The sequence below is a fragment of the Fukomys damarensis genome, unplaced genomic scaffold, assembly GCF_012274545.1.
Source record: "Fukomys damarensis isolate Sample0158 unplaced genomic scaffold, DMR_v1.0_HiC HiC_scaffold_20, whole genome shotgun sequence".
Lineage (NCBI taxonomy): Eukaryota > Metazoa > Chordata > Mammalia > Rodentia > Bathyergidae > Fukomys > Fukomys damarensis.
Window position 1 is genome coordinate 38,938,275 of NW_022900932.1, and position 21,416 is coordinate 38,959,690.

At 37.1% G+C, this 21,416-nt stretch overlaps 1 protein-coding gene across 2 annotated transcripts in view; it reads right to left on the minus strand.

Moving 5' to 3' along the window:
- Positions 1–445: 445 nt before the first annotated feature.
- The window catches only part of Pank1 (pantothenate kinase 1), a 60,372-nt gene continuing 39,401 nt past the window's right edge, over positions 446–21,416 (minus strand). For both annotated transcript variants that reach the window (XM_010632121.2, XM_010632120.2), the window contains 5 exons: positions 16,181–16,434; positions 11,408–11,584; positions 10,787–10,910; positions 5,303–5,428; positions 446–2,829 (listed from right to left, as the gene is read on the minus strand). In XM_010632121.2, coding sequence (XP_010630423.1) covers positions 2,758–2,829; positions 5,303–5,428; positions 10,787–10,910; positions 11,408–11,584; positions 16,181–16,434 — 753 coding nt within the window. In that variant the 3' untranslated portion in view covers positions 446–2,757. The remainder of the gene's footprint in view (positions 2,830–5,302; positions 5,429–10,786; positions 10,911–11,407; positions 11,585–16,180; positions 16,435–21,416) is intronic.

The following is a 21,416-nucleotide window of genomic DNA, read 5'->3' on the forward strand; positions in this document are numbered from 1 at the left end:
AATTCAGAAACATTTATTACTTAACACCCTAGGATTCATACCCTATAATCAAACATATTAAAAGCTCTCAACAAAACAAGTGAACAGGGCTATTATTTGTGACAAATAACACTCAGGTTCACTTTTGCTGCCACGCAGGTCATCAAAGCAAATTTTAAAAGTTGAGAGCCAGGCATAGTGGTGCACACCTGTAATCCCAGCACTCAGGAGGCTGAGGCAGGAAAATTGCTGCAAGTTCAAATCCAGTCTGGGCTACACAATGAGTTCAAGGCAAGAATTACAGAGAGAGAACATGTCTCAAAAAAAGAAAAGAAAACAAAAAATAGAGTGGGGAATTTTGAGATTACGGACAAGAAGCTGTGGCTCTGTACTTGCACCCAGATACTGTGGCATAGCTCCACGCCAAATGGAGTTCTCTGTATTCTAGAACGTTAAGAATCTCTGATTTAATGGATTTGTTTAAAATATCTATTTTAAAATTACAATTAACATAAATGAAGTGCTCACTATGTGTCACCCTTGAATTAAGTTCTTTAAATGTGGATGTGAACCATTATTTGCCCGTTTTTACAAGTGAGAAACTTGGACTTGGATAGATTTATCATTTTGCCTGCACAGCTAGAAACTGGCTAAGGTGGATCCAATCCAAATGTGTCATAATAAAAATCCAGGCATTGGACCACCTGGCCATCCTACCTTCATACAGCAAGAGATAAAACCTCTTCAGTCTTGCTGTTTCTTTGTGAGGTTCAGTCTACAGAAAGTCTCCATATTCAAGTGAATGTGAAAATCCTCAGGCTACAAGTTTTCCTTGTAAAGCTGCCTCACTATATATAGCCAACACTTAAGTTATTTCCTCAGCTAAAGTAATGTTTCAGAAGTTTGTAATGAGACAGCAAATGATTTCAGGTAACTTAAAAAATACAGTTACAATAATTTTCCCCAATTTCCTTCACAGGACAACAATCTACACATCCAAGGTTTGCTGTCTGTTGATATAGGTGAGAATGGAAAGAAGGGGTCAAAAGGCACTAATTATAGTAATATGGAAATATTATCTTTTTTAAGAACACTTTAGTTCCTTGAATTTTTTCAAGCCAGGCAGAAGTTGATAAAATGTATTAGTGCTGAACACATTTTGAACTCCTTTGGAATCAAGTATATCAGTGACAGTTTGGCATTAAGGAATCAGCCATATAAGAACAATGAAGCTAAATTTAAAAAAAAAAAATCTCTATGTAGGGCTACAGCTTTGACTGAAGACACAGTTTTAGACCTTGCCACACTTATGAGAAAACCTCAAATTATACAATGTAGAGTACCAAGAACACAACACATTAAAACAAGGATTAAGAAATGAAAATAACATATACACTAAAAACATCACAACAGAAACAGGCTTTATTTCAACCAGACAAGTAAATTTCTTAATTAGCATCAATTTCTTGAAGACAAAGATATAGAAATTAAAAATGGTGCTCAGAAGGCAGAGAAAGGAAGATTCATCATGAAGCAATTGTATTGCCCTTCAAAAATCCCTTTCAATGATCGCTCAGGCCGTTAGATCTCCTGCGTTCCAATCTGTGTACAAGACACTTATTTGAAAGTTAGTGGAATCTTTTAAAAAATTATATAGAGATCAGTATCATAAATTAATTTTTAATTTTAGAAACTGGCATTAAAGTCCAGTTTTCAGCTTAAAATATTAAGAACGAAGAGGATTTTAACATTATTAAGATGTCTTGTTACAAAGCTCCTAGGTACATACATGTACAAAACAGATAGCTATTACTACTTGACACCTCAAATCATGATTTCCCCTATACCTGATAGAAACAATTCACCTATTGGGAGATTTTCCCCATTAATTTCCAAATTTCTTGTACAAGGATTTGCTGTCACTTATATGTATACATGGGTAAGGACATTTTATCACAGAATATTTCAATTTAACATAAAGTAGCATAACATCCAATGAAACACCATATTTATAAGATATAAAATAAAATTGCATGTAGTTTTATTTTTTTGCCAAACTCGTTAAATGTTTTAATACTTTTTGAGTCTTCTCTTCTTGGGCATTCTCGAGAGTTTTAGATTTGGTGTTTAACTTTGTTATGAGTTGATCAGCACCTTGATTGATATGAAAAATTACAATAAAGAAAACCTATGGGAAAGCGAGAGAGAGGGAAAGCATTCAAAGATACAAACAGGGGTAAAGTTTCTTTTCCCCCATAAGACATTCATACTGAAAAGACAAAAAAGGAAAAACAAACAAACAAAAATAGTGTTCACAGTAAAACATGCCAGATTTGTAGTTTCATTTGAAACCAACAGTAAATCATGAAACGTCATGAAAAATATAAGTAAAGGTAAAATCTCCTAGAGTAATTACTAAATGAAGTTAAAATTATCACACGGATCAGTAAACCCCAGAAGAAAGATGAACAGCACTTACATATCAGGTCCTTTTAGACGTCATACAATTTTTCAAAGTTAATGCTTAAAATTGATAGGTTTGGCCACACTGCACAAAAAATTTTTTTAAAAAATACAGTATACAGAAAAAAACTCTTATATTCCCCACTGAATCATAAGCTCAAAACCTAAGAATAAAAGATCAGCTAGAAGGATTTTAAATTATTTACAAATCCAGCAGGTTCAATCTGCCATAATGGCTTGGCTTCCATTCCATAGCAAGTTCCATCCAGGCCACAGCAGCTGTCAGTTTTCTGTCCTCACTGGAGGCCACTGCGACTACTGTTCATCTCTCCAGTCAGCAGTCATTTTGAACAGTTCCAACAGGGCCCCAACAGCGCCAAAATAGCCCTACAAAAACAATGGAAAACTTCTGTAGGATTGTCTCTGAACCGCAGCCAAAGAACTATTTCTTTTAATAATTTGAGGAATGCTGCCCCCTTATTTTATAGATGAAGGAGAAAACTGAAAACTGAATTCTCAGGCTGGAGATATAGCTCAGTAGTACAGTGCATGCTTAGAACAAGTGAGCCCATGGGCTTAATTTCCAGTACCCTAAACAAAACAAAACAACTCTTTGCTAGGAAACATGGTGAAATAGCAAAAATTCTTTGAATGCCCACTTGTTTATATGTATTAAATAAGTTAACACATGTAAAGTGCTTAAAATAGTATCTGACACATGATTTGTACTAAGTAAATGCTGAATATTGCTAGTATCATAACTATTTCATTTCAATTTTTGCCATGACAAAATTTACATTATTATTTCACAGACGAGAAATAAAAGGTAGCAAAGTAAATTGCTGTCCCTTCAAGACTTGTGCCAGGGCTCAATGTTCAATGCTTTTGCAGGCTGCCTGTCTGCAAAACTGTATCTCACAGAAGAAAGCCCTACTTCTGTCAGTAGACTTAGGAAAGGCTCCTACGTCAGCCTGAGCCTCACTTTGCCCATTTGTAAAATAGAAGCCCATGTTTCTCTGAAAATGAAAGGAAACAAATCCCAGAAATTTAAAAATCTTACATCTTAAGTCTGTTGAACTTCTTAAGTTAGGAAGTTTATAAACAATTTTATAAATAAATAGAAACTTATTTCTTAGATTCTTGGAGGCAGGGAAGGCCAAGATCAAGGTATCTATTGAGGGCCAATATTTTACAGATTGCTGTATTTCTCATTGTGATCTCACCTGGCAGAAGAGGCAAGGCATTTCTCTTGGGCTTTTTTGTAAGAATGCAAATCCCATTTATAAGAGGTCAACCTTCATGATTTAATTTCTTCTCCAAGGCCCCATCTCCTAATGCCATCATCTTGAGGGTTAGGATTTCAACTCATGAATTGGGATGGGGAGGGGTGACATTCAAATATTCAATCCCTAGCAACCAGGTTTCCAAAGTCAAGAGATGGCACTGCTATGGCGGCATTTGCCTGACAGTTACTGCTGTGATGGTATGGATGTGTCACGGCATGGCAGGACCTTTGCTATTGTTGCTGCCAGTTTTTAAATTTCATTGTAAACTGACAATTTATAACGGTATATGTTTACAGGATGTGTGCTAGTTAATTTTCATTGTCAGTATGACAGGAGGAAGAGATTGCTGGAAAGTTGACTGGATTGTGGGGGTACAAATCTCATCAATGGTGAGGACTTCATAACTGAATAGGGTATTAGGAGGTGTGGCCTAGTTGGAGGAGTAGGGGAATGACCTTGGGACTATAACCAGTCCATGCCCCCCACCCTTTTCCGCTGGCTCTTCCTTGCTCACTCTGCTTCCTGGGCACCATGAAGTGAGGAGCTTTGCTCTCCCTCACTCCTCTGCTCTGACGGGTCTGCTTCAGAGACTGCCTACCACAGACTGAACCCTCTGAAACCATGAGCCAAAGTAAACTTCTTTAGTTGCAGGTATCAGATATTTTGTCCAGCACAGGTGACTGATATACAGTACAAAATGATATTATGACTTATGAATACAATATGGAATAAAGCTAATTAACACAACCATCACTTAAATACTAAGCTTTTTCTGTAGTGAGAACATTTGAAATTTACTTTCCTATATTGAAATGTACAATACACTATTATTAACTATATTCACCATCCTATATGACAGATATCGAAAAACTTTTTCTTCCTGATGTTTTGTTTCCTTTGTCCATTAGCTCCCTGTTCCTGCCAATCTCCATCCACTATAACTACCATTCCACTCTCCTTTTAAAATTAAAATGTTTTACAGTCTACATATAAGGAAGATCATGTGCTGTTTGTCTTTCTGTGCTTGACTTATTTCACTTAGCATAATGTTCACCAATTTTGCATTGTTAAAAAGGACAAAATCTCATTCTTTTTAAAGGCTGAACAGTATGCTATTATGTACCACATTTTCTTTATCTATTCATCTGCCAATGAACACTTACTTTGATTGCATTTCTTGCCTATTGTGAATAGATCTGCAAAGAACACGAGTATGTAGACATCTCTTCAACATACCGATTTCAAATTTTTTGGGTAAATACTCAGAAGTATGATGGCTGTATCAAATGGTAGATTTATTTTGAGTTTTTTGAGAAATTTCCATAATATTTTCCAAAATGGGTCCACTAAATTCACATTCCCAATGACTTTTCTTTATGACAACCAGGTACCAATTGTTGATAAAGAAGTTTCTGTTTTATATATAGTTCTTTCTTAACCTTCACATAAATGCAAAGTTTAAATGGCAGTTTTTCTACTTGGTCAATTTTAAAACTAAAAGACCTGTTCATATTTTAGACAAACCAAAATACATTCCACATAGGATAATTAACATCTATGCAAGCTCAACTTACCTCATGTTCTAAAAATAGAGCTTTCAGCTGTCCTTTGGACCAAAAATCCATAGCATATGCTAGCAGCTTCATAGAGACCATATTAATTCTGAGGAAATTCCCAACAAACACAACTCTGTCAATATTCTGAAAAAGAACGTAAAGAAAAACAAACGAATATGGCATAGAAGTAACATTTAGAAAGGACCAAATGTTTTGTGTGTCTTAGTACAGAACTTTGCACAATGAATTTTTAAGTGGAATTATTTCAACATCTCTAAAATGAAACTGAACAAATCTCATAGTGCATTCCACAAAAACTGGAGAGTAAGATTTTGGTAGGGCAGAGCAGAAACAAATGCTGGTCTTGCTTGCTACTATTATGTCAGATTGCATTGGTCTGATGTGAAATTCATGTCACATATAAAATGATAAACTGGAGTTCAAGTTCAGCTAAACTTTCTTGTGTATTACCTTAATCCCCCACACTTCCATCAATGAAATGGTGATGGTGATGGCATGGTTCACAGTTTGCTCTGTGATGAATACTGGGAATATAAAGCAGAAATAATAGTCCCTCTGCCCTCAGGTTATGTAGAAGATCCTGTTTGCTCAACATATGGATTAAAACACGATGACACAAAATACACTTGCATTTTTGTCACTATGGAAGTAGATTTGCATTCTGAACACACACGTATGAACATTCCTCTCCTGTCCTGTCCGTGTAGACAGGCTTCCATCCCCAGTGTACTGTGCCTCACAGCACTTCCCACTCCTTAGGGTATTTCTTAAGCTTAAGACTGAGCTCAGCCTGTTCCTTGCACAGACCGCTCAGTACTCATTCTGCACAGAGGCAGTTTGTTACGGTCACTCATAAAAAGCAAGAGAATCTATGATGGTGGCATTCTTTTCCTAAGGAAGGAAAGAAGACAGGCAGGCAAACAGGCCAACATAAAGGACTAATGGAGAACATTTAAAACATTTAAATAAAGGTACAATGCTCAATATTCACTAAAAGTTGGTATATTTACTTGAAAAAAGTCAAACATTTATTCAGGGGGAAAATCACTACAAACAAATCCAAGCAGTAAGCAATAAACAGGAAATATTCCCAGCACCTATAATATAAAAATTGCTTTGTTACCTAATCAATTGTTTGAAAAGGTGAAAAATTTGATAACCTTCTTTGGAGAAATTTGTATTTTTATACTCTTGATTGCTGGAAATATAAATTAGAACCATCTTTATAGAGGGAACTTTATATTTGCCAAATTACATTCAACATGTTTTTTGAGTCAGCAATCTCCTTTTTGGGAATTTATCCTATAGATATAATGACATGTATGCAAAATTGTGTTTGTATATATGCCATATATATATATATATGTGTGTATATATATATATATATATATATATATTACATACAGTATTTAGTGTGTCTGTGTGTATACTATTTATAAATATACTGCATGCTCTTTCTGGCAGGGAAGGAAAGTTATTGAGATAGGGTCTTGCTATGAAATTCAGGCTGGATTTATATTCACTATGTAACCTAGGCTGACCCTGAACTCTCAGTGATCCTTCTGCCTCAGCCTTCTGAATGCTGGTTTACACTCAGATTACAGGCGTGCACCACCATGCCTGGCTTTGCAAACTTTGTAATAGTGGAAATACAGTAGAAAAAATTAAACCTCACTAGAAAATCAAATTAAAACAGTGTATCTCTATTTAAAATATATTGATATGAACGAGCTAAAGGTGCGTTATTTTAAAAAGCAAAATGCAATTATTTTCAGAGCTGTATACAAATACATCTAGATTGATACAATAGCTGGGACTTGCTTTCTGATATTTTAGCAAAAAAAAATCGAGTTGAAAGGAGCAGAGGAAGGAAAAGATATAGCATGTGGGGCAATGTCTTGACATTGGAATTGATGGATAAGTGGAAGTTCTTTAAACTCTTCTCTTTTCCATATGTATGTTTACCTGTTTTCATAATAAGAAAATGATAAAGTAAGATGTAGAAGAGCACATAGAGAGTGAATTGTATGGTTTGTGACTATAGTCAGTAAAACATTTTTTTTAAAAAAGAACACTATGCAGAGTTCACTATCTTTGGAAAGATATATTAATTTTATATTACATACAATAAAGGTAGAAACAAACTAACTGAAACCTAGGGCTGCCTATATCTAGTGAGGTTCACACTGAGGGACAGGATGAAAGTGATGGCTCATTTCCTGCTAGGTCTTTCTGCTGTCTTCAGAACACAGCATTATGTCTGTATTCTCTATTCAAAAATATAAATGAGGAAATTTAAAGTTGATAAGGAAGTATTTCATAGCATTCTAATCATCACTGGTTTTAGATCAGTAAATGTGGTGCCATCCTCTGTGAAATGGTTGGGATCAAAGATTCTCAAGTCCACAACTCCACAGAGCAATGCAATATCTAAAAACCTTGATTCCTGCTCTCACAAGAAAATTTGATGTCGCCAGTCACTGGTGTGTCCCCTGGGAGCCTGCACTGGCTGCACACCCTCTGAAGAAGCCTTGACCCCAAGGGAATAAATGAAGTTCCTCCATTCATTAAGCTTTATAGAAATATCTAAGGTTAGCCAAAGCTTGGAAACAGCCCATTTGACCATCAGTTGGAAACTGGATAAAGAAGATGTGGTTTTTCTATAAAATGGAATATTACTCAGCCATAAAGAATGAAAAATTAGATTCATTCACAGGAAAATGGATACATATTAAGGATATACTCCTAAGTGAAATAAATAAGTCACACATGTGTAAATACTGAATAGTTTCTCTGGTGTGAACAAACTATAATAGTACACAAGTTCCTAATGAGATAATTAACAATGTGAAATAGGAAGAAAGGGCTAAAGGTGTAGGGAAAGTGGGAAGGGCAGGGGAAAGGTAATAAGGGAAAGAAAAAAAATAGGAGACAATGAAAAAATGGAAATAAAATGTTTGTAAATGGGGAGGGGAGGAGGGGGTGAAGGAAGGGCAGAGACAAGGGGAAAAAAATTAGAACCAAGACCCGTCATGTAAAGGTACAAGATCCCAATGATGAATGTAACTGTACTGTATACCTAAAATGTACCAATAAACTCAATGAGGAAAAAAAAAAAGAAATATCTAAGGTTGTTGCTCAAACCGGTATATAACATGACCTCATTTCCAAATAGTGAAAAATAGCCAGCAGTCTTCTCCTGCAGGGACTAATGATACCTGTGAAAAGCCCCGCTGGCTCACTCCAGCCACAAGTGCAAGGCCAAAGGCAGCTGTGTGGAAAGTAGGGGAAAGGGGCATCTACTGTTCTGTGGAGCAAAGGGTATTACCATGGAACTGAACTTTGAGAGTGTATGAGTACAGCCAGTTACACACACATCAGTCTTACAGCTTGTTTGGCTATGTGGAAAAACACTCTTTAAAGGTTAATGCCAAAAAGTAAACCTGTTACGATGAATCTCCTGAGCAAAGTGGACTTTGAAAAGGCACTTTCTAAAATATTTATAACTGATTATCACCTCTGATTTAAACTGCATCTGAAAATGTTGTGACCCCATCACATGTCACTGTTATGATAGGTATCTCTTTTGTAACCCCAACGCTAAAAGGCAGGGGTAGTACCTACCCATTATAAAGAATGCCTTGTACCCTAACACTCCACTATTCAACTGAGCTCCTTACTCTTCTAGAGTGGGGGTTTCTAAATATCTGTAATGTTCTATTTCCTTTTTAGGGAAAATTACTTTATTTTTAATTAATTTTATTGGTACATTTAATGTATACAATATAATGACATTCACTATTGGAAATTTGTACCTTTACATAATCAATCTTGGTTCTTATTTTTTCCCCATTCCCCTGCTTAATCCAAATGGTGGCTATCCAAGACATGTGTGTGTCTGTGAAAATTCACTGAGTTGTACAGTTACAAATTTAGCTGTCTTCTATATGTATGTCAGATTTCTATTAAAATTATTTATTTTAAAATTCCCCATCAGAATAAATTTTCTGATGAACTTCACATGCTGTGGTAGAAAATAAGGACCTACTGGAGGCTTGAGTTCAAGTAACATAAATCTATGTCAACTGAGACTTTTCACAATAATCCAATGAAAAATAATGTTGACTTTTTAAACCATGTCTAGAACAGAAACTTTGTGTTCAATGTAATTAATAATCTTTGAAGAATAAATTGACTTCCGTGGTAAGGCATTTAAACAAATATATGATGAATTTTAATAAAACTGGTTTTGAGAATTTTTACTGACTCACTGAATCCCAGTTAACTGTGATATAGATTAAATACCTTTGCAAGTGCATCTGTTTCTCTTTGTAGGTAGGTTAACAATGACTACTGAATAATCCTCTTATCCTGTAAAACACTCCTACCAAAGATGAATCTTCTCATTGGTCTGTTAGATGGCTTTTCTAGATTCAGCTTTACTGGAGGAAACCCATATGGGCCAACTTGATGCGGGAACACTTCAAATATTCTAGTAACTCACACTTTGAAACTAGACATAAATTATGATTGAAATCTTTAAGCCAAATACATCTTGCCAGAACAGGAATGGATCATGCCCATTGGCTCAGCAGTTGAAGACCTATTGCTTATGAAATTATCAAGTGGACATCAGCACAGGGCACTTGTTTACCATGTATTTGCTTTCAGCATTGTCTTTATTAAACCATTTGGCATTTAGGGAAAAGTTAAAAAAAAATCTGGTGGGAAAAATGTAAAAATGCTTATACTGAACTTGAGATGCATAAAGAGAAATAAAATAGATGTGAAAATTTAAAAAATAATAAATAAAACTCCAATGCTGATCTGTTTCTCTATTTCTCCTATTTTTGGTACTATGCCCCAACTTCCTTTTCTTGTTCTCCTAACACAATTCAGTAAGAGAGTTGTTCTATCTTATAATTCTTATAATGCAGAGAAGAGGTCCATTTTTCTTTAAAATAATTTTGCAGTGTTTTAAGACATGTGAATGAGGCTTTCTCTGTCACCAACTCCACACATTCTTATGCCTGGGGCTCTGGGTGGCCTTGGCTGTGGCAAGCTCTCTGTGCTTTGATAGCCCTGTACAATGCTGCTTGAACTCCATGCCACAAGGCAACACTGTAAAGAAGCTAAAAGCAGAGAGAATATCAAATATTGTAAGTCGAAGCATTTTATCTACAATTGTTTACAAGGATAGTCAGAGCTTTCCTCACATTTCAAGGGGCACATGACAATGATATTAGAAAGGTTATGTCATGGGCAGGAATTTTAACTGTTTCCATGGTTCAATAGTTTATCGTGTATTATCCTGTTTCCAGTTAAAACACATGCAACACACACCCTGTAAGGTGTGATTACACAGTAAAGGGCAGGATTCCTGAGGATGTACACCTGGTTTTATAGGAGAAAACAGCTAATCACATTACCAAAAATAATGTGTAAGAATGACACATGGCTTTCCCTGGGTTAAGATCTTACCTCATTCAGTGCACACATCCGAGCAATGGAGCCAATGTTGTTAGTGATGGTAACCAGTGTGGCCCGGGCAAGGTCCTCCTTGCTGATGGACTCTCGTTTTTCTTTACTCATCATGTTGCCAAAGCTATGTTGGAAATATCAGTAAGAGCGTTCAAAATCATCCTCAAGCAGGACCCATGCTTCTACCTTGGTACTGTGAAAAGCTCCGAATGGCTGTTCAAACTCAAAAGACCACACATGGTAGCTACCACAATTTAAAAGCAGACAGAATCATAGTATGGATGGCTGGCAGTCCCTTCCTTAACAAAGACAGAATAGTATGGTCATTAATGAGAGTGAGGGACTTTTAATGCCTGTAGATGTCTGGCTAAGAATGGAACAGTGGAAACTGTTGCAGTTTTCCAGAACCTTCTTTCAAAGTTGCCTTATTTTAAGTATAAACATCAAAAGCGAAATATCTCAGTGCTTCATAAAGGACAGGAGATCAATCCTGAGACTGATGTGATAGATACTTGCACCATGCTGGTTGGATAAAACTTTTAAAATAATTAAATGAATGGCCCGGGTGGAGAGGCTTGCTCTAAGTTTAATCACTACTGCTCCTAGCTATTTAGTCTCTACCTTGATGCTACAGCAGATCCTTGAAGGCCAAATCGTTCATAGTCTCCTCCGTAAATGTCCTTCACCAGCTTATCAACATTGGTGCTGTCGCCTTTAGCTGCCATTTCCAGAGCTTCTTCAAAGGTCTCACAACCAGTCAGCAAGCAACATAGGCCTAGGAATGTTCCACCTCCAAGACTGAAGGAACAATAAGGTTTATTTTTAAATTTTACTTTAAGGTATGCCCATCCAAGTCCCCAGCTACATTAAGACTATTAATATAGGTTAAGAAAAATAGAACAAATGCAAAGGGGCACTTGAATTAAAGTGGTAGAGTACAAAAGAACTTTATGATACATTGGATAAGAAAAGAGGGCAGAAGCCAAAATTAAGCACCAAAGAAAACTTGCTCCTAAATTTGAGAACAAAACTGAAGAAACACTCTCACTGATTGTGAGACCTTCAACTAGCCACTAACCTAAACACTTTATTCAGTCTTCCGCCTATAAAACGGGCAAATCACAATCTCTTTTATTTGCGTGGTCGGAAAGAAGCAAATAACCAGAGAAATGAATGATATTTTACAAACGTAAGCTAAACACAAACAACCAGAAAAAAAATGTGACCATAGTTCACCACTGTGGAGCCAAACTCTCTGGTGACAAAAGAACTAGGACTCTGCCAGCAGCAACCAGCTCAAAGGCTGCCTTCTGCTTGACTTCACTCGACCTCCTGCTTGACTCACATTCCACCTCCTCAGAGATTTTGAGAACAAAATTACTCATCTATGTAATGTTGGAGTTTTTTCTGGTAAACTTCAGGAAAGGTTACTGGTATTTTACTTACTCCTCAAGAGGAAAAACTAGTAACAAAGGCCACAAAATGGTTCCAATGCTTGAGCTATGTTTTAAAACCTTTCAGTTGTTTTGGGGAAAATTCCTCTAAAATGGTCTTTTTAGACAAAATTACAAATTATAGCAGTTGAGAATTAACTAAATTGTATGTTACTATCAAAGTTACCTGGTAGAAAGAAAAACAGACTCAGGGTAAAGCTATCACCAGCGGACTCTCAGGGGTAAAGCAACAATCAGGGGACTCACAGTAAGAAAAGAAGCTCTGATTTCTAGACCTGAACACAGGTTTGACCTTTTGTTTGCCAAATGGAAGAATAAACATAAGAAAGCTGCTTATATCAATTGGTTCTGAAATCCTGAAAAACTACTGGCTCTGGGAACCCAATTTGCTTTTGAGTATTTGCTTTTAGTTCTAAGAAAAAAATTAAGTTGGGATTAAAGTTATTTTTAACTAAATTTAGAAATAAGGAAATTAAGGGTACATGAGGTTTATGGCTAGGAAAGGTCAATAAAGAAGAATTAGATTATAGGTAGGCATGTACATAATTCTTTAAATTACACTTATAAGAAAAGTACATAATAGTTTTAAACTGTGTTTCTTATTGAAATATATCCTGGGGCTGGGGGTATACCTCATTGTTAGATCATTTGCCTAGCACGTGCAAAGCTCTGGATTTGATCCCCAACAAAGTGAAAACAAAACAATGCTCCTTGGCTAAAATTATGGGTCTTTGGAAAATTATTTAGTTAGCCACGGTCAGTAGCAGTTACCCAAATTGTGGGTGCAATGGCATGAGGAAACAACAAACTCCATATAAAGTCTTAGTGACAAATGAGTCACACTAGGAAGTCTGGATTTCTTCTAAGAAAGTTATCTGCATTTATATTTAATACGGCATATTGTGCTATCCTACAAAGGTAAGTATGGGCTGTGTGTGTGTGATATTAGAGGCCAGTGCCTGCCACATTCCACACAAACACTCTATCACTGAGTTACATCCTCAGCCCCGCTAATGTGTTTTAATGAATGGAAATTTCTTTTGGTTTGTTTGCCATCTAGATTTGTTTTGTTTTTGCCTTCTATATTTTTTAAAAGAAGTCTTTGTTCACATTTCTAGCTTCTCAGTATCTTTTATTCCTAATAACCTTTCTTTTAACAACAGGGATTCATCTTAAAGAATTCAACAAGCTACTCAAAAGGTAGGCAACTGAAGATATTGGCTGACTTAGAAAGAAGGTAACTCATCAACTGATGTGCTGGTATAGTGAAAAGGGGCAAATACAACTGGAAAATGACAGGTGACTCCAGATAAAGAGCTGAGTGGGGAAAGCAAGCATGCATTAGCACAGCTGAGACACTGCAAATAGGAGGGAAGAATGCAAGGTCACAGAAGAGCCAAGAGTCTTCTAGCACTTTTATTAATATCCTCAGCTTGTTAACCATTATTTAGTCAAATGAGTTCCTTGCTCATGATCAGACATGAGATGTCTGTTTTGCCAGATACAGTAAAATCTTCAGTATGTCACAGTCAAAAATATATTTGTAGAGCAACTCACTATTATCATTTCTCATCATATTAAAATATTTTAGAAAGTAGAAGGCATCTTCAGTTACTCATTTTCGTAATTGCTGAGAATTGCAGAACATTGATTGTTGATGGTTGTGCCCTTAAAATGAATTTCAAATGACCAGATGAGATGTACTACTTTTATCAAAGTTTTTGCATTCCTCTCTTAAAAGATTACACATTCTAACAATGTTAGCTGTGAAGTACTATTTTTTCCAGTGGCCTCCATACTAAAATTAGGGGAAAAAAAATACATGGCTACCCATTCTGTGATACAACAAAATTATAAAAAAGCAGATCTTTTAAAATAATATTTAAAAGAAATCTGATATCCTGTAATGACATAATGGGAAAATATGGTATCCTACAGTAACAAAAATTCGGAGTTATAACTATCAGTTCAAAACTTAATAATTCTAGTTAGGCAAAGATCAGGGGCTCCACAGACTTGAGGTTTCATTCCCATCTACTACCTGTGGAAGCCCCTGAGAGGCACATATTACCCTTGAGACTCCTGTAGCATGTTTTGAAATCCACTGTTTGAAGAAAAAGCTTACAAGGAAGCTTGGGCATCCAGACAGGATTTGTTGATGATTGCAGGATACTGGTCATTAACAAGCATTTAACAATAGCTAGAATTTACAAGTATTACTCCTGTGTAAAAGAAGCCAAACATTGCAATAGCTCCTTAGAAGTTATTTAAGAGGATCCGGATCCCTACAATTTCCATGTTTGAGAATGTACCTGTGTTGTATTTATCAATAAAACTGTAAATATCTCTAATTCTGGAAAATGTTTAGCTTTTTGTTCCTTGGGACTAGCTTTAACAATTCAGTTATCCTTTCTGGGACTATTCCTGTGTGTGATACTCCTGACAGTTCCAAATGGACATGGGGTCAGTTTTGTCTGAGCATTTGAGAAAGTATGTAAGCTTCTGTATTCTCAATGAGAAAATGTATGCCTAGTAATAATAAACTGACATAAGACAGTCTACACTCTGGACCTGAGCAGGCTTCAGTCAGTGTGTGTGTGTGCGTGCGTGTGTGTGCACGCATGAAACCAAGGTTTTTCAATAGCAGCACCATTGACACTTGGGGCTTCATAATTTTTTATTTTTGGAGGAGCTACCCTGAGCATTGTAATATTTTAGCAGTATCTCTGATATCAACCTACTAGATGCCAGTAGCATCTCACCTCCAGTGGTTACAACTAAAAAATATCTCCACACATTGTCTAACACCTCCTGGGGAACTCATCTTCCCTCTTCAATGGGGAAATCACTGATTTATGACCTATCATAAGCCATCACAAACATTAGAAAAGCTGAGCTTACCTCCTAATTGGGAGTAGTACTACAGAATTTCAGTCCTGGAAAATCTATAAGAACCATCTAAACAACATTGTTCATGGCAGAAATGAGGATAATGAAACTCAGAGAAATAACATGATATTTCTCAAAAACAATGGTTTCAATATCATGTCTCAAGCACAGTCTACATGGCACTAGTTCCTTAAGCTGTTCCTCTAAAAATGAGTTGTGTGAGGGCTGGGGATTTAGCTCAGTGGTTCTGCTGCCTGCCTCGTAAGCACAAAGACCTGAGTTTGATCCCTGGGGCCAAAAAAAAAAGAGTTGTGTGGTCCAATAAGTTAGAGAAATGCCTCAGAAAGGAAAGCTTGTTTAATTTTGTTTACACTATGGTTTCTCAGAGATACTTGCCAAAGGATCCTCTTCCCGTGTTGAATTCCCATTAACAGAAAGCTGAGCCCATTCGCCTCCATATGGGTCTCAGGTATGTGAACTAAAAATAAACTATTCGACAAACTGTAGTCATAGGTCTGGTTTCCTGTCTGTGGAATCCCCAAATTCCCTATGAACTGTCCTTACTATTTCAGTTTTTAGCTGAAGTATTTATCTGAAGGGAAAATGCATTCTTTGTTGACCTTGTTTTGTTTGATGTTTGGAATGACATATTAATTCAAGCAATTCATCCTGTGCTAAGCACCAGTGAAATTTAAAAAAATGGTTTCTCCAAAGCCTTCTTTGACCATGCCAAGCTTCCTTCTATCTGGCTTCTGGTGGACTTACTATTCCATTGTCACTTAATACATACCATCCTGTTGGTATACTTCTAATGTGCGCAACCCTTCTTTCCTCAACCTGCTCATAATTTACAGAAGGCAAAGACTATGTCTTACTAACTTTTATATAAGTCACCTTCTTACTCTTTCTAATAAATTCCTTTTTGATTTGTGGAGGTAAAGACTTAAAAAAAATAAATTCAATATAGATAGTGTTTTTCTATACAATGGTCATCAAGGAAGAGGCCTGGGTTTAAGCACAAAGAGGTTCACCTAGTGGAAAATATGTTTACCTGGTCCCTGTAACTCTTTTATAGTTGTCCTTGGAGTACACTGCTAAAATGCTGACACCTGATCCCATGTTAACCAGCAACATAGGGTACGGGTTATCAAGGCAGTATGGCTTTTTCTGACACAATTCAGGATTTGTGGGATTTTCAAAATAGTAACATTCCGGTTTGCCATTGAAGCCAACGGAGTCGACATAAAGGAGACCCTGAATCAGACAGTCAAGTTCATCCAGTTTATGGAGCTGCAGATCAGCAATCTGAAAGAGAACAAAACCTTGTGAGATGCTGAGGCCATCTTGGAAGAAGCGCCAGAGGCCTTAGTTGGACTTATTATTGGCTCGTTCATTTTAAAAGCATGAAAACATCCTTGAAAAATCAGGTTGTAAAATCTTGCTGATAATCTGTCAATCCCATGGAAAAGTAGCTGTGCTAAAGTTCAGGGACTTGCCTGGTTGCTGTGGGTTGAATGGTAGCCCCTGTCTATGTTGTAATTCTTAGAACCTGAGAATGTGACCTTATTTGGAAAGTGTCTTTGCAGATATTATTAAGAAGCCATCCTACATCCTCAGGGTGGACACTAATTCTAATGACAAGAATATTTACAAAAGACACACAAGAAAGATAGAAAGACGCTGAGGAGAAGGCCACATGAAGATTAAGGCAGAAACTGGAGTGCTGCACCATAGGCCGGCAACCACTGGAGCTGGAAAAGGCAAGGGAGGGAATCTCTCTAGAGTCTCGGAAGTCACAATTCTTTGATTTTAAACTCTGGTGTTGAGAACTATGAGTGAATATATTTTTGTTATTTTAAGCCACGAAGCATGTGGTAATTTGTCACAGCAGCTGCATGCTGCTAATACAACATGCTGCAAAGAAAGATCTCTCTCACAGGTTGAGCAGAGTGAGAATATTCAGGAAGCAATGAAAATCTATACTTCCTCAACAGAGCACAGGGTACCACAGGCCTGTGAACTGGAGACAATCTTCTTTGAGCCCACAGAGCCCAACTCCTTTTTCCCCCAGGCTGTGCTCTTGAGTTAGATCTGGCTGCAAATCGTAGCTCTAAAACTTACTTAACAGAAGGATTCCAGGTGAGTTACTTAACTTCTCAAACCTTGGTTACTTATCCATAAAATGGGAATAATAATACCCCCTGCATAATACTGCAGTGAAGATTACAGATTATGCTAATGATATATGGGAAGGGCTTGCACAGGGCTTCACATGTACAAATGCTTACTACTGGGGGTGGCCTCAGAGTCTTTTCAGGCTCTTATGAGATAAAAATTTCCACTCTCCTGTGTACAGAAAAAAAGTAAGAATAAAAGGAAATTAATTGGCTTTAGGCTAGCCTTAGAGACCAATAACCACTCTGCATCCTCAAAAGCTTAATTCGTAACCCTTAAGAATATACCACTGGCCCAGAAATCTAGTAGATCATCATTTTCTATTGACCAAGGGGGCGGGGACAAAAAAAAAAACCCAACTACAACTATAATAAACTAAACTAAACATCACCAACATGAAACTGCCAATAAAAGAAGATATCATGTAATTTCTCAATAAAATCTTGTAAGCTGGCATTATTAAACTTATTCTGTGTTTCAAGCTCACAGAACTTAAATAACTTTCTCTAAATGACATAACTAGAAAATATCTCCCAGTGACTCCCTATTCTGTTGTCTTCACTGCCATAGTGGGTATTGTTTCTGGGTTCTGGAACAATTTATACAAGTACTCGTTTTAAAATTTTACAAAAAAAGACTATCTTTATTACAAAAATCATCAGCTAGAAGAAAACTTTTGACTTCATGCCATTCTCCTGAATTTCTATTTAATAAAACTCACTGAAAATACTGTGAAAGCCAATTAGTTACAATAGGTAACAGCCAGGTGGTAGAAGTACTCATGATACATGGAAATAAATATTCTAAATGACTCTTGGTGACAAAGTAAATGTATTGCATGAATGGCTTCAAATATTTCATTTTTTATCTAGTGAACTCTTTGGATAAAATGCATGTAATTTCATATATTTTAAGAGGGCAATGCTATAGGTATAAAAATAATTGGAGTTGAAAGACTATGAGACATAGCAGGCCAAATACTATCTCCTCCATCCTATTTGATTCTACAGTCTTTATTGCACTTACAACATTATTCACAATCTGGCTTGTTTTCCAGTTCCTTAGGTGCTTATCAGGACCATGCTCAAACACCTAGCCCCTCTTCATTGCTTCATAAATATTTATTAAATAGAACAGAGAAAGTTATAACTGCATGGATCATCCCAAGTTGAAAAGGAGAGATTTCATCAGCCAGTCGTGGGACCACAGGTTAACCTGTTAAAAATTAATCAGAGGTTCATCAACAATATTGACAGCCAAGCCCAGAGTCCAATAAACATCAACAGAGTCACAGTCTGTCCGTCTGAGAAGCCTGAATCTACGCTGAGGAACAAAAAAAAACCTGTCAAGGCAAATAAACTAAGCACATACAACTTTGATCTGAAAGGAAACACTGTTATCTCACCTTTCACCTCAAAATTATTTTAAAATAAAATGGTAGCAGCAAACAAATATTGCTTCTACACAATGTATTGAAGGATGGACAGTTCAGGAGCCAGAGTCATGAAGCCCCCTTTGTTTAAAGCAGAAACAGAGACACTGATCACTCTCATGGAGACCTATGAGAAAAGGAACAGGTTCCCAAGTATGGATGATGAGTCAAGCTGCCACCTGGATTGTTAAACAGGCCACGTGAAGTTCAAATCAAGTTGAGAATTAATTACCAGACTTTGTAGTTTGTTAATAAACCTGAATTAACTTTGTGGATATCTTAAAGCAGGTGTAAATATACCAGCTAAGGAGAAACACTATCTCTGGAATGAGTTTGGTTTTTTTGTTATTGTTTGGTGGGGGGGTTGTATCTGGGGTCCCAAATGCTTAAACAAGACAATAAAAAAAATAGGTAAGTGAAGACTTTGATTAGGATGAAAATAAAGGAATGATGGGAACTATGTCAACAAGACAACCTATACATATTCCCAATTGATCTCTAGCTCATTGTTGCCATGTAGTAATGAGACCCCACTTTTGTCAGATAATCCTAGTTTCAAGATCTGGATTTCAGGAGTCAGAAATCAGGAAAAAGGATTTTCATGTGAAATCCTTTAACTTTTAAATGTTGGCAGCGAATTTGATAACTTTTACTTACATACTGGAGGTCAAAGTATGTCTATGTTTTATTCCATATTACCAATTTTATATATAGCTGCTAAATTTTGGTTATTGTCTGTCACTTAAAGGTCCGTGTGTTAGGAGTATAGTCGCTAGTGTGGAGATACAGGAGTTGATATAAATGTTCAGAGGTCCTTAGATATTGGCAGGGCTGCCTTCAGAAGCATACGTTGGTCTCCTGGAATGAGTTCTTATGAGAGTGAGATGTTATAAAAGACTGACCCTGACCCGAGTCTCTCTCAAATTTTGAGATGAGATGTCCCTCTGCACTTGCATCCAGTATCTGTCAAGAGGGCCTCTCTAGGTCTGCCACCTTAGTATTTGTCTTTCAGCTTTTAAAACTGTGAGCAAAACAAACTTTTCTTATGAAGTAAGGTGGCTTATAATGGTCCATCTTGATTGTCAACTTGATCAGCTTGAGAGATCCCTACAAGGTTAGTAAAGCACACTTCTGGATAGGTCATGGGAATATGACCTAGGCAGTATGTTCAGTCTCTGGCTCCTTCTTTTCTGACTCTTCCTTGCTCCCTGCACTTCCCAAATGTCATGAATGGAGGAGCTTTTCTTCCTGGTACCTTTCTGCTATAATATTTCTTCCCTGGAGCCAGCTGACCATGGAGTTAAATCTTTGAAACTGTGAGCCAAAATAAACTCTTCCTCCCTTAAGTTGTTTCTGTCAGGTATTTAATCACAGTGGTGAAAATCTGACTGACACAGAAAACTGGTACCAAGAGTGGGGTTATTGCTGTAACTATACCTAACCATGTGGTTCAGAAACCTTTGCAACAACTGGTTTGCAGGAAGAGTTTGGAAAGGTTTGGAGATGAGGGCTAGTGAAGGTCTAGAAGACCACAAGTAGAGATTTGTAGTGGGAGCTCAGAAGACCAGAGGGCTGATAGGAATACAGATAAGGAAGACTGCATGAGGTTTCCAGTGGGAATGAGGACTCTATTGGGAATTGAACTAGGGTCCATATGTATTACATTGGATAAAGATTCTGACTACATTTAGCCCATGGCCTAAAGCTTTATGTGAAGCTCAGTTTAAGAGTGACTAATTGTTCTGGTGGAGGAAATATCAAGGCAGCCAATGTTCAAGCAATGGCATAGGGACTGCTAGCTGTTTTTAGCAGATCTATAGTGAGAATAAGGAACAAAAAGCAGAGAACAAAGATGAAAAAATCTTGCAATCTGACCTGAAAAGAAATTCTAGTCAAGTTGGGACCCAGGAAAACAGGGTTGCTGAAGAGATCAGCACTATTCAAAAGAAACCAAGTACTTTTCATGAGGTAACTACCAAAGATGACTTGAGAGCAGCACAGGAATCAGCAAGACCCATCCATTGAAGGCTCAGGGTCATTTAAGAAGAGAATCTCTGGCCTTCCTGCTGGAGAAGGACCCCTTAGGGAATTAGTTCCCTTGGATGCATTTCATCATGCTCAGTTGTCCAGCACTCAGAAGCCAAGGTCCAAGCGGGGCTAACCACTTCTTAAACAGGCAGTAGACCTGGCATTATCCTTGTGACACTGGTTCATAGGCTCGCAGAATGCAAGTACCACAGGGTCTCAGATTTCAGTGAAAGGCCTGGGAGATTAGGCAGTGTGTCACAGGGGTAAAGTCTCTGTCAGGAGCCCCTGAAAGGGCAGTGCATGAAGCTATCAGAATAGATCCAAAACTGTGGTAGAGATTCCAGGAAATTGGAGATGCTAAGAAAATGAAATGCCTACCCAGGATAGCTACAGGTAGTAAGCACAGCCAGTTTAAGACAGAAGCCATGTGGGCTGCAATCAGCAAGGCCATAGGAACAGGGTTGCCCAGGCCCTTTGGGGTTCACATCATCTACCACATTACCTGGATGCTGAACATACAGCTAAAGGATTTAATATTTGCCCTTCAGGATTTCAGTATTGTTTTGGTCATATTCCTTTCTATTCCCCTATTCCCCTATTCTCCTTTTAGATCTTTGATTTTTTTTTTTTTTTTTTTTTTTTTTTTTTTTTT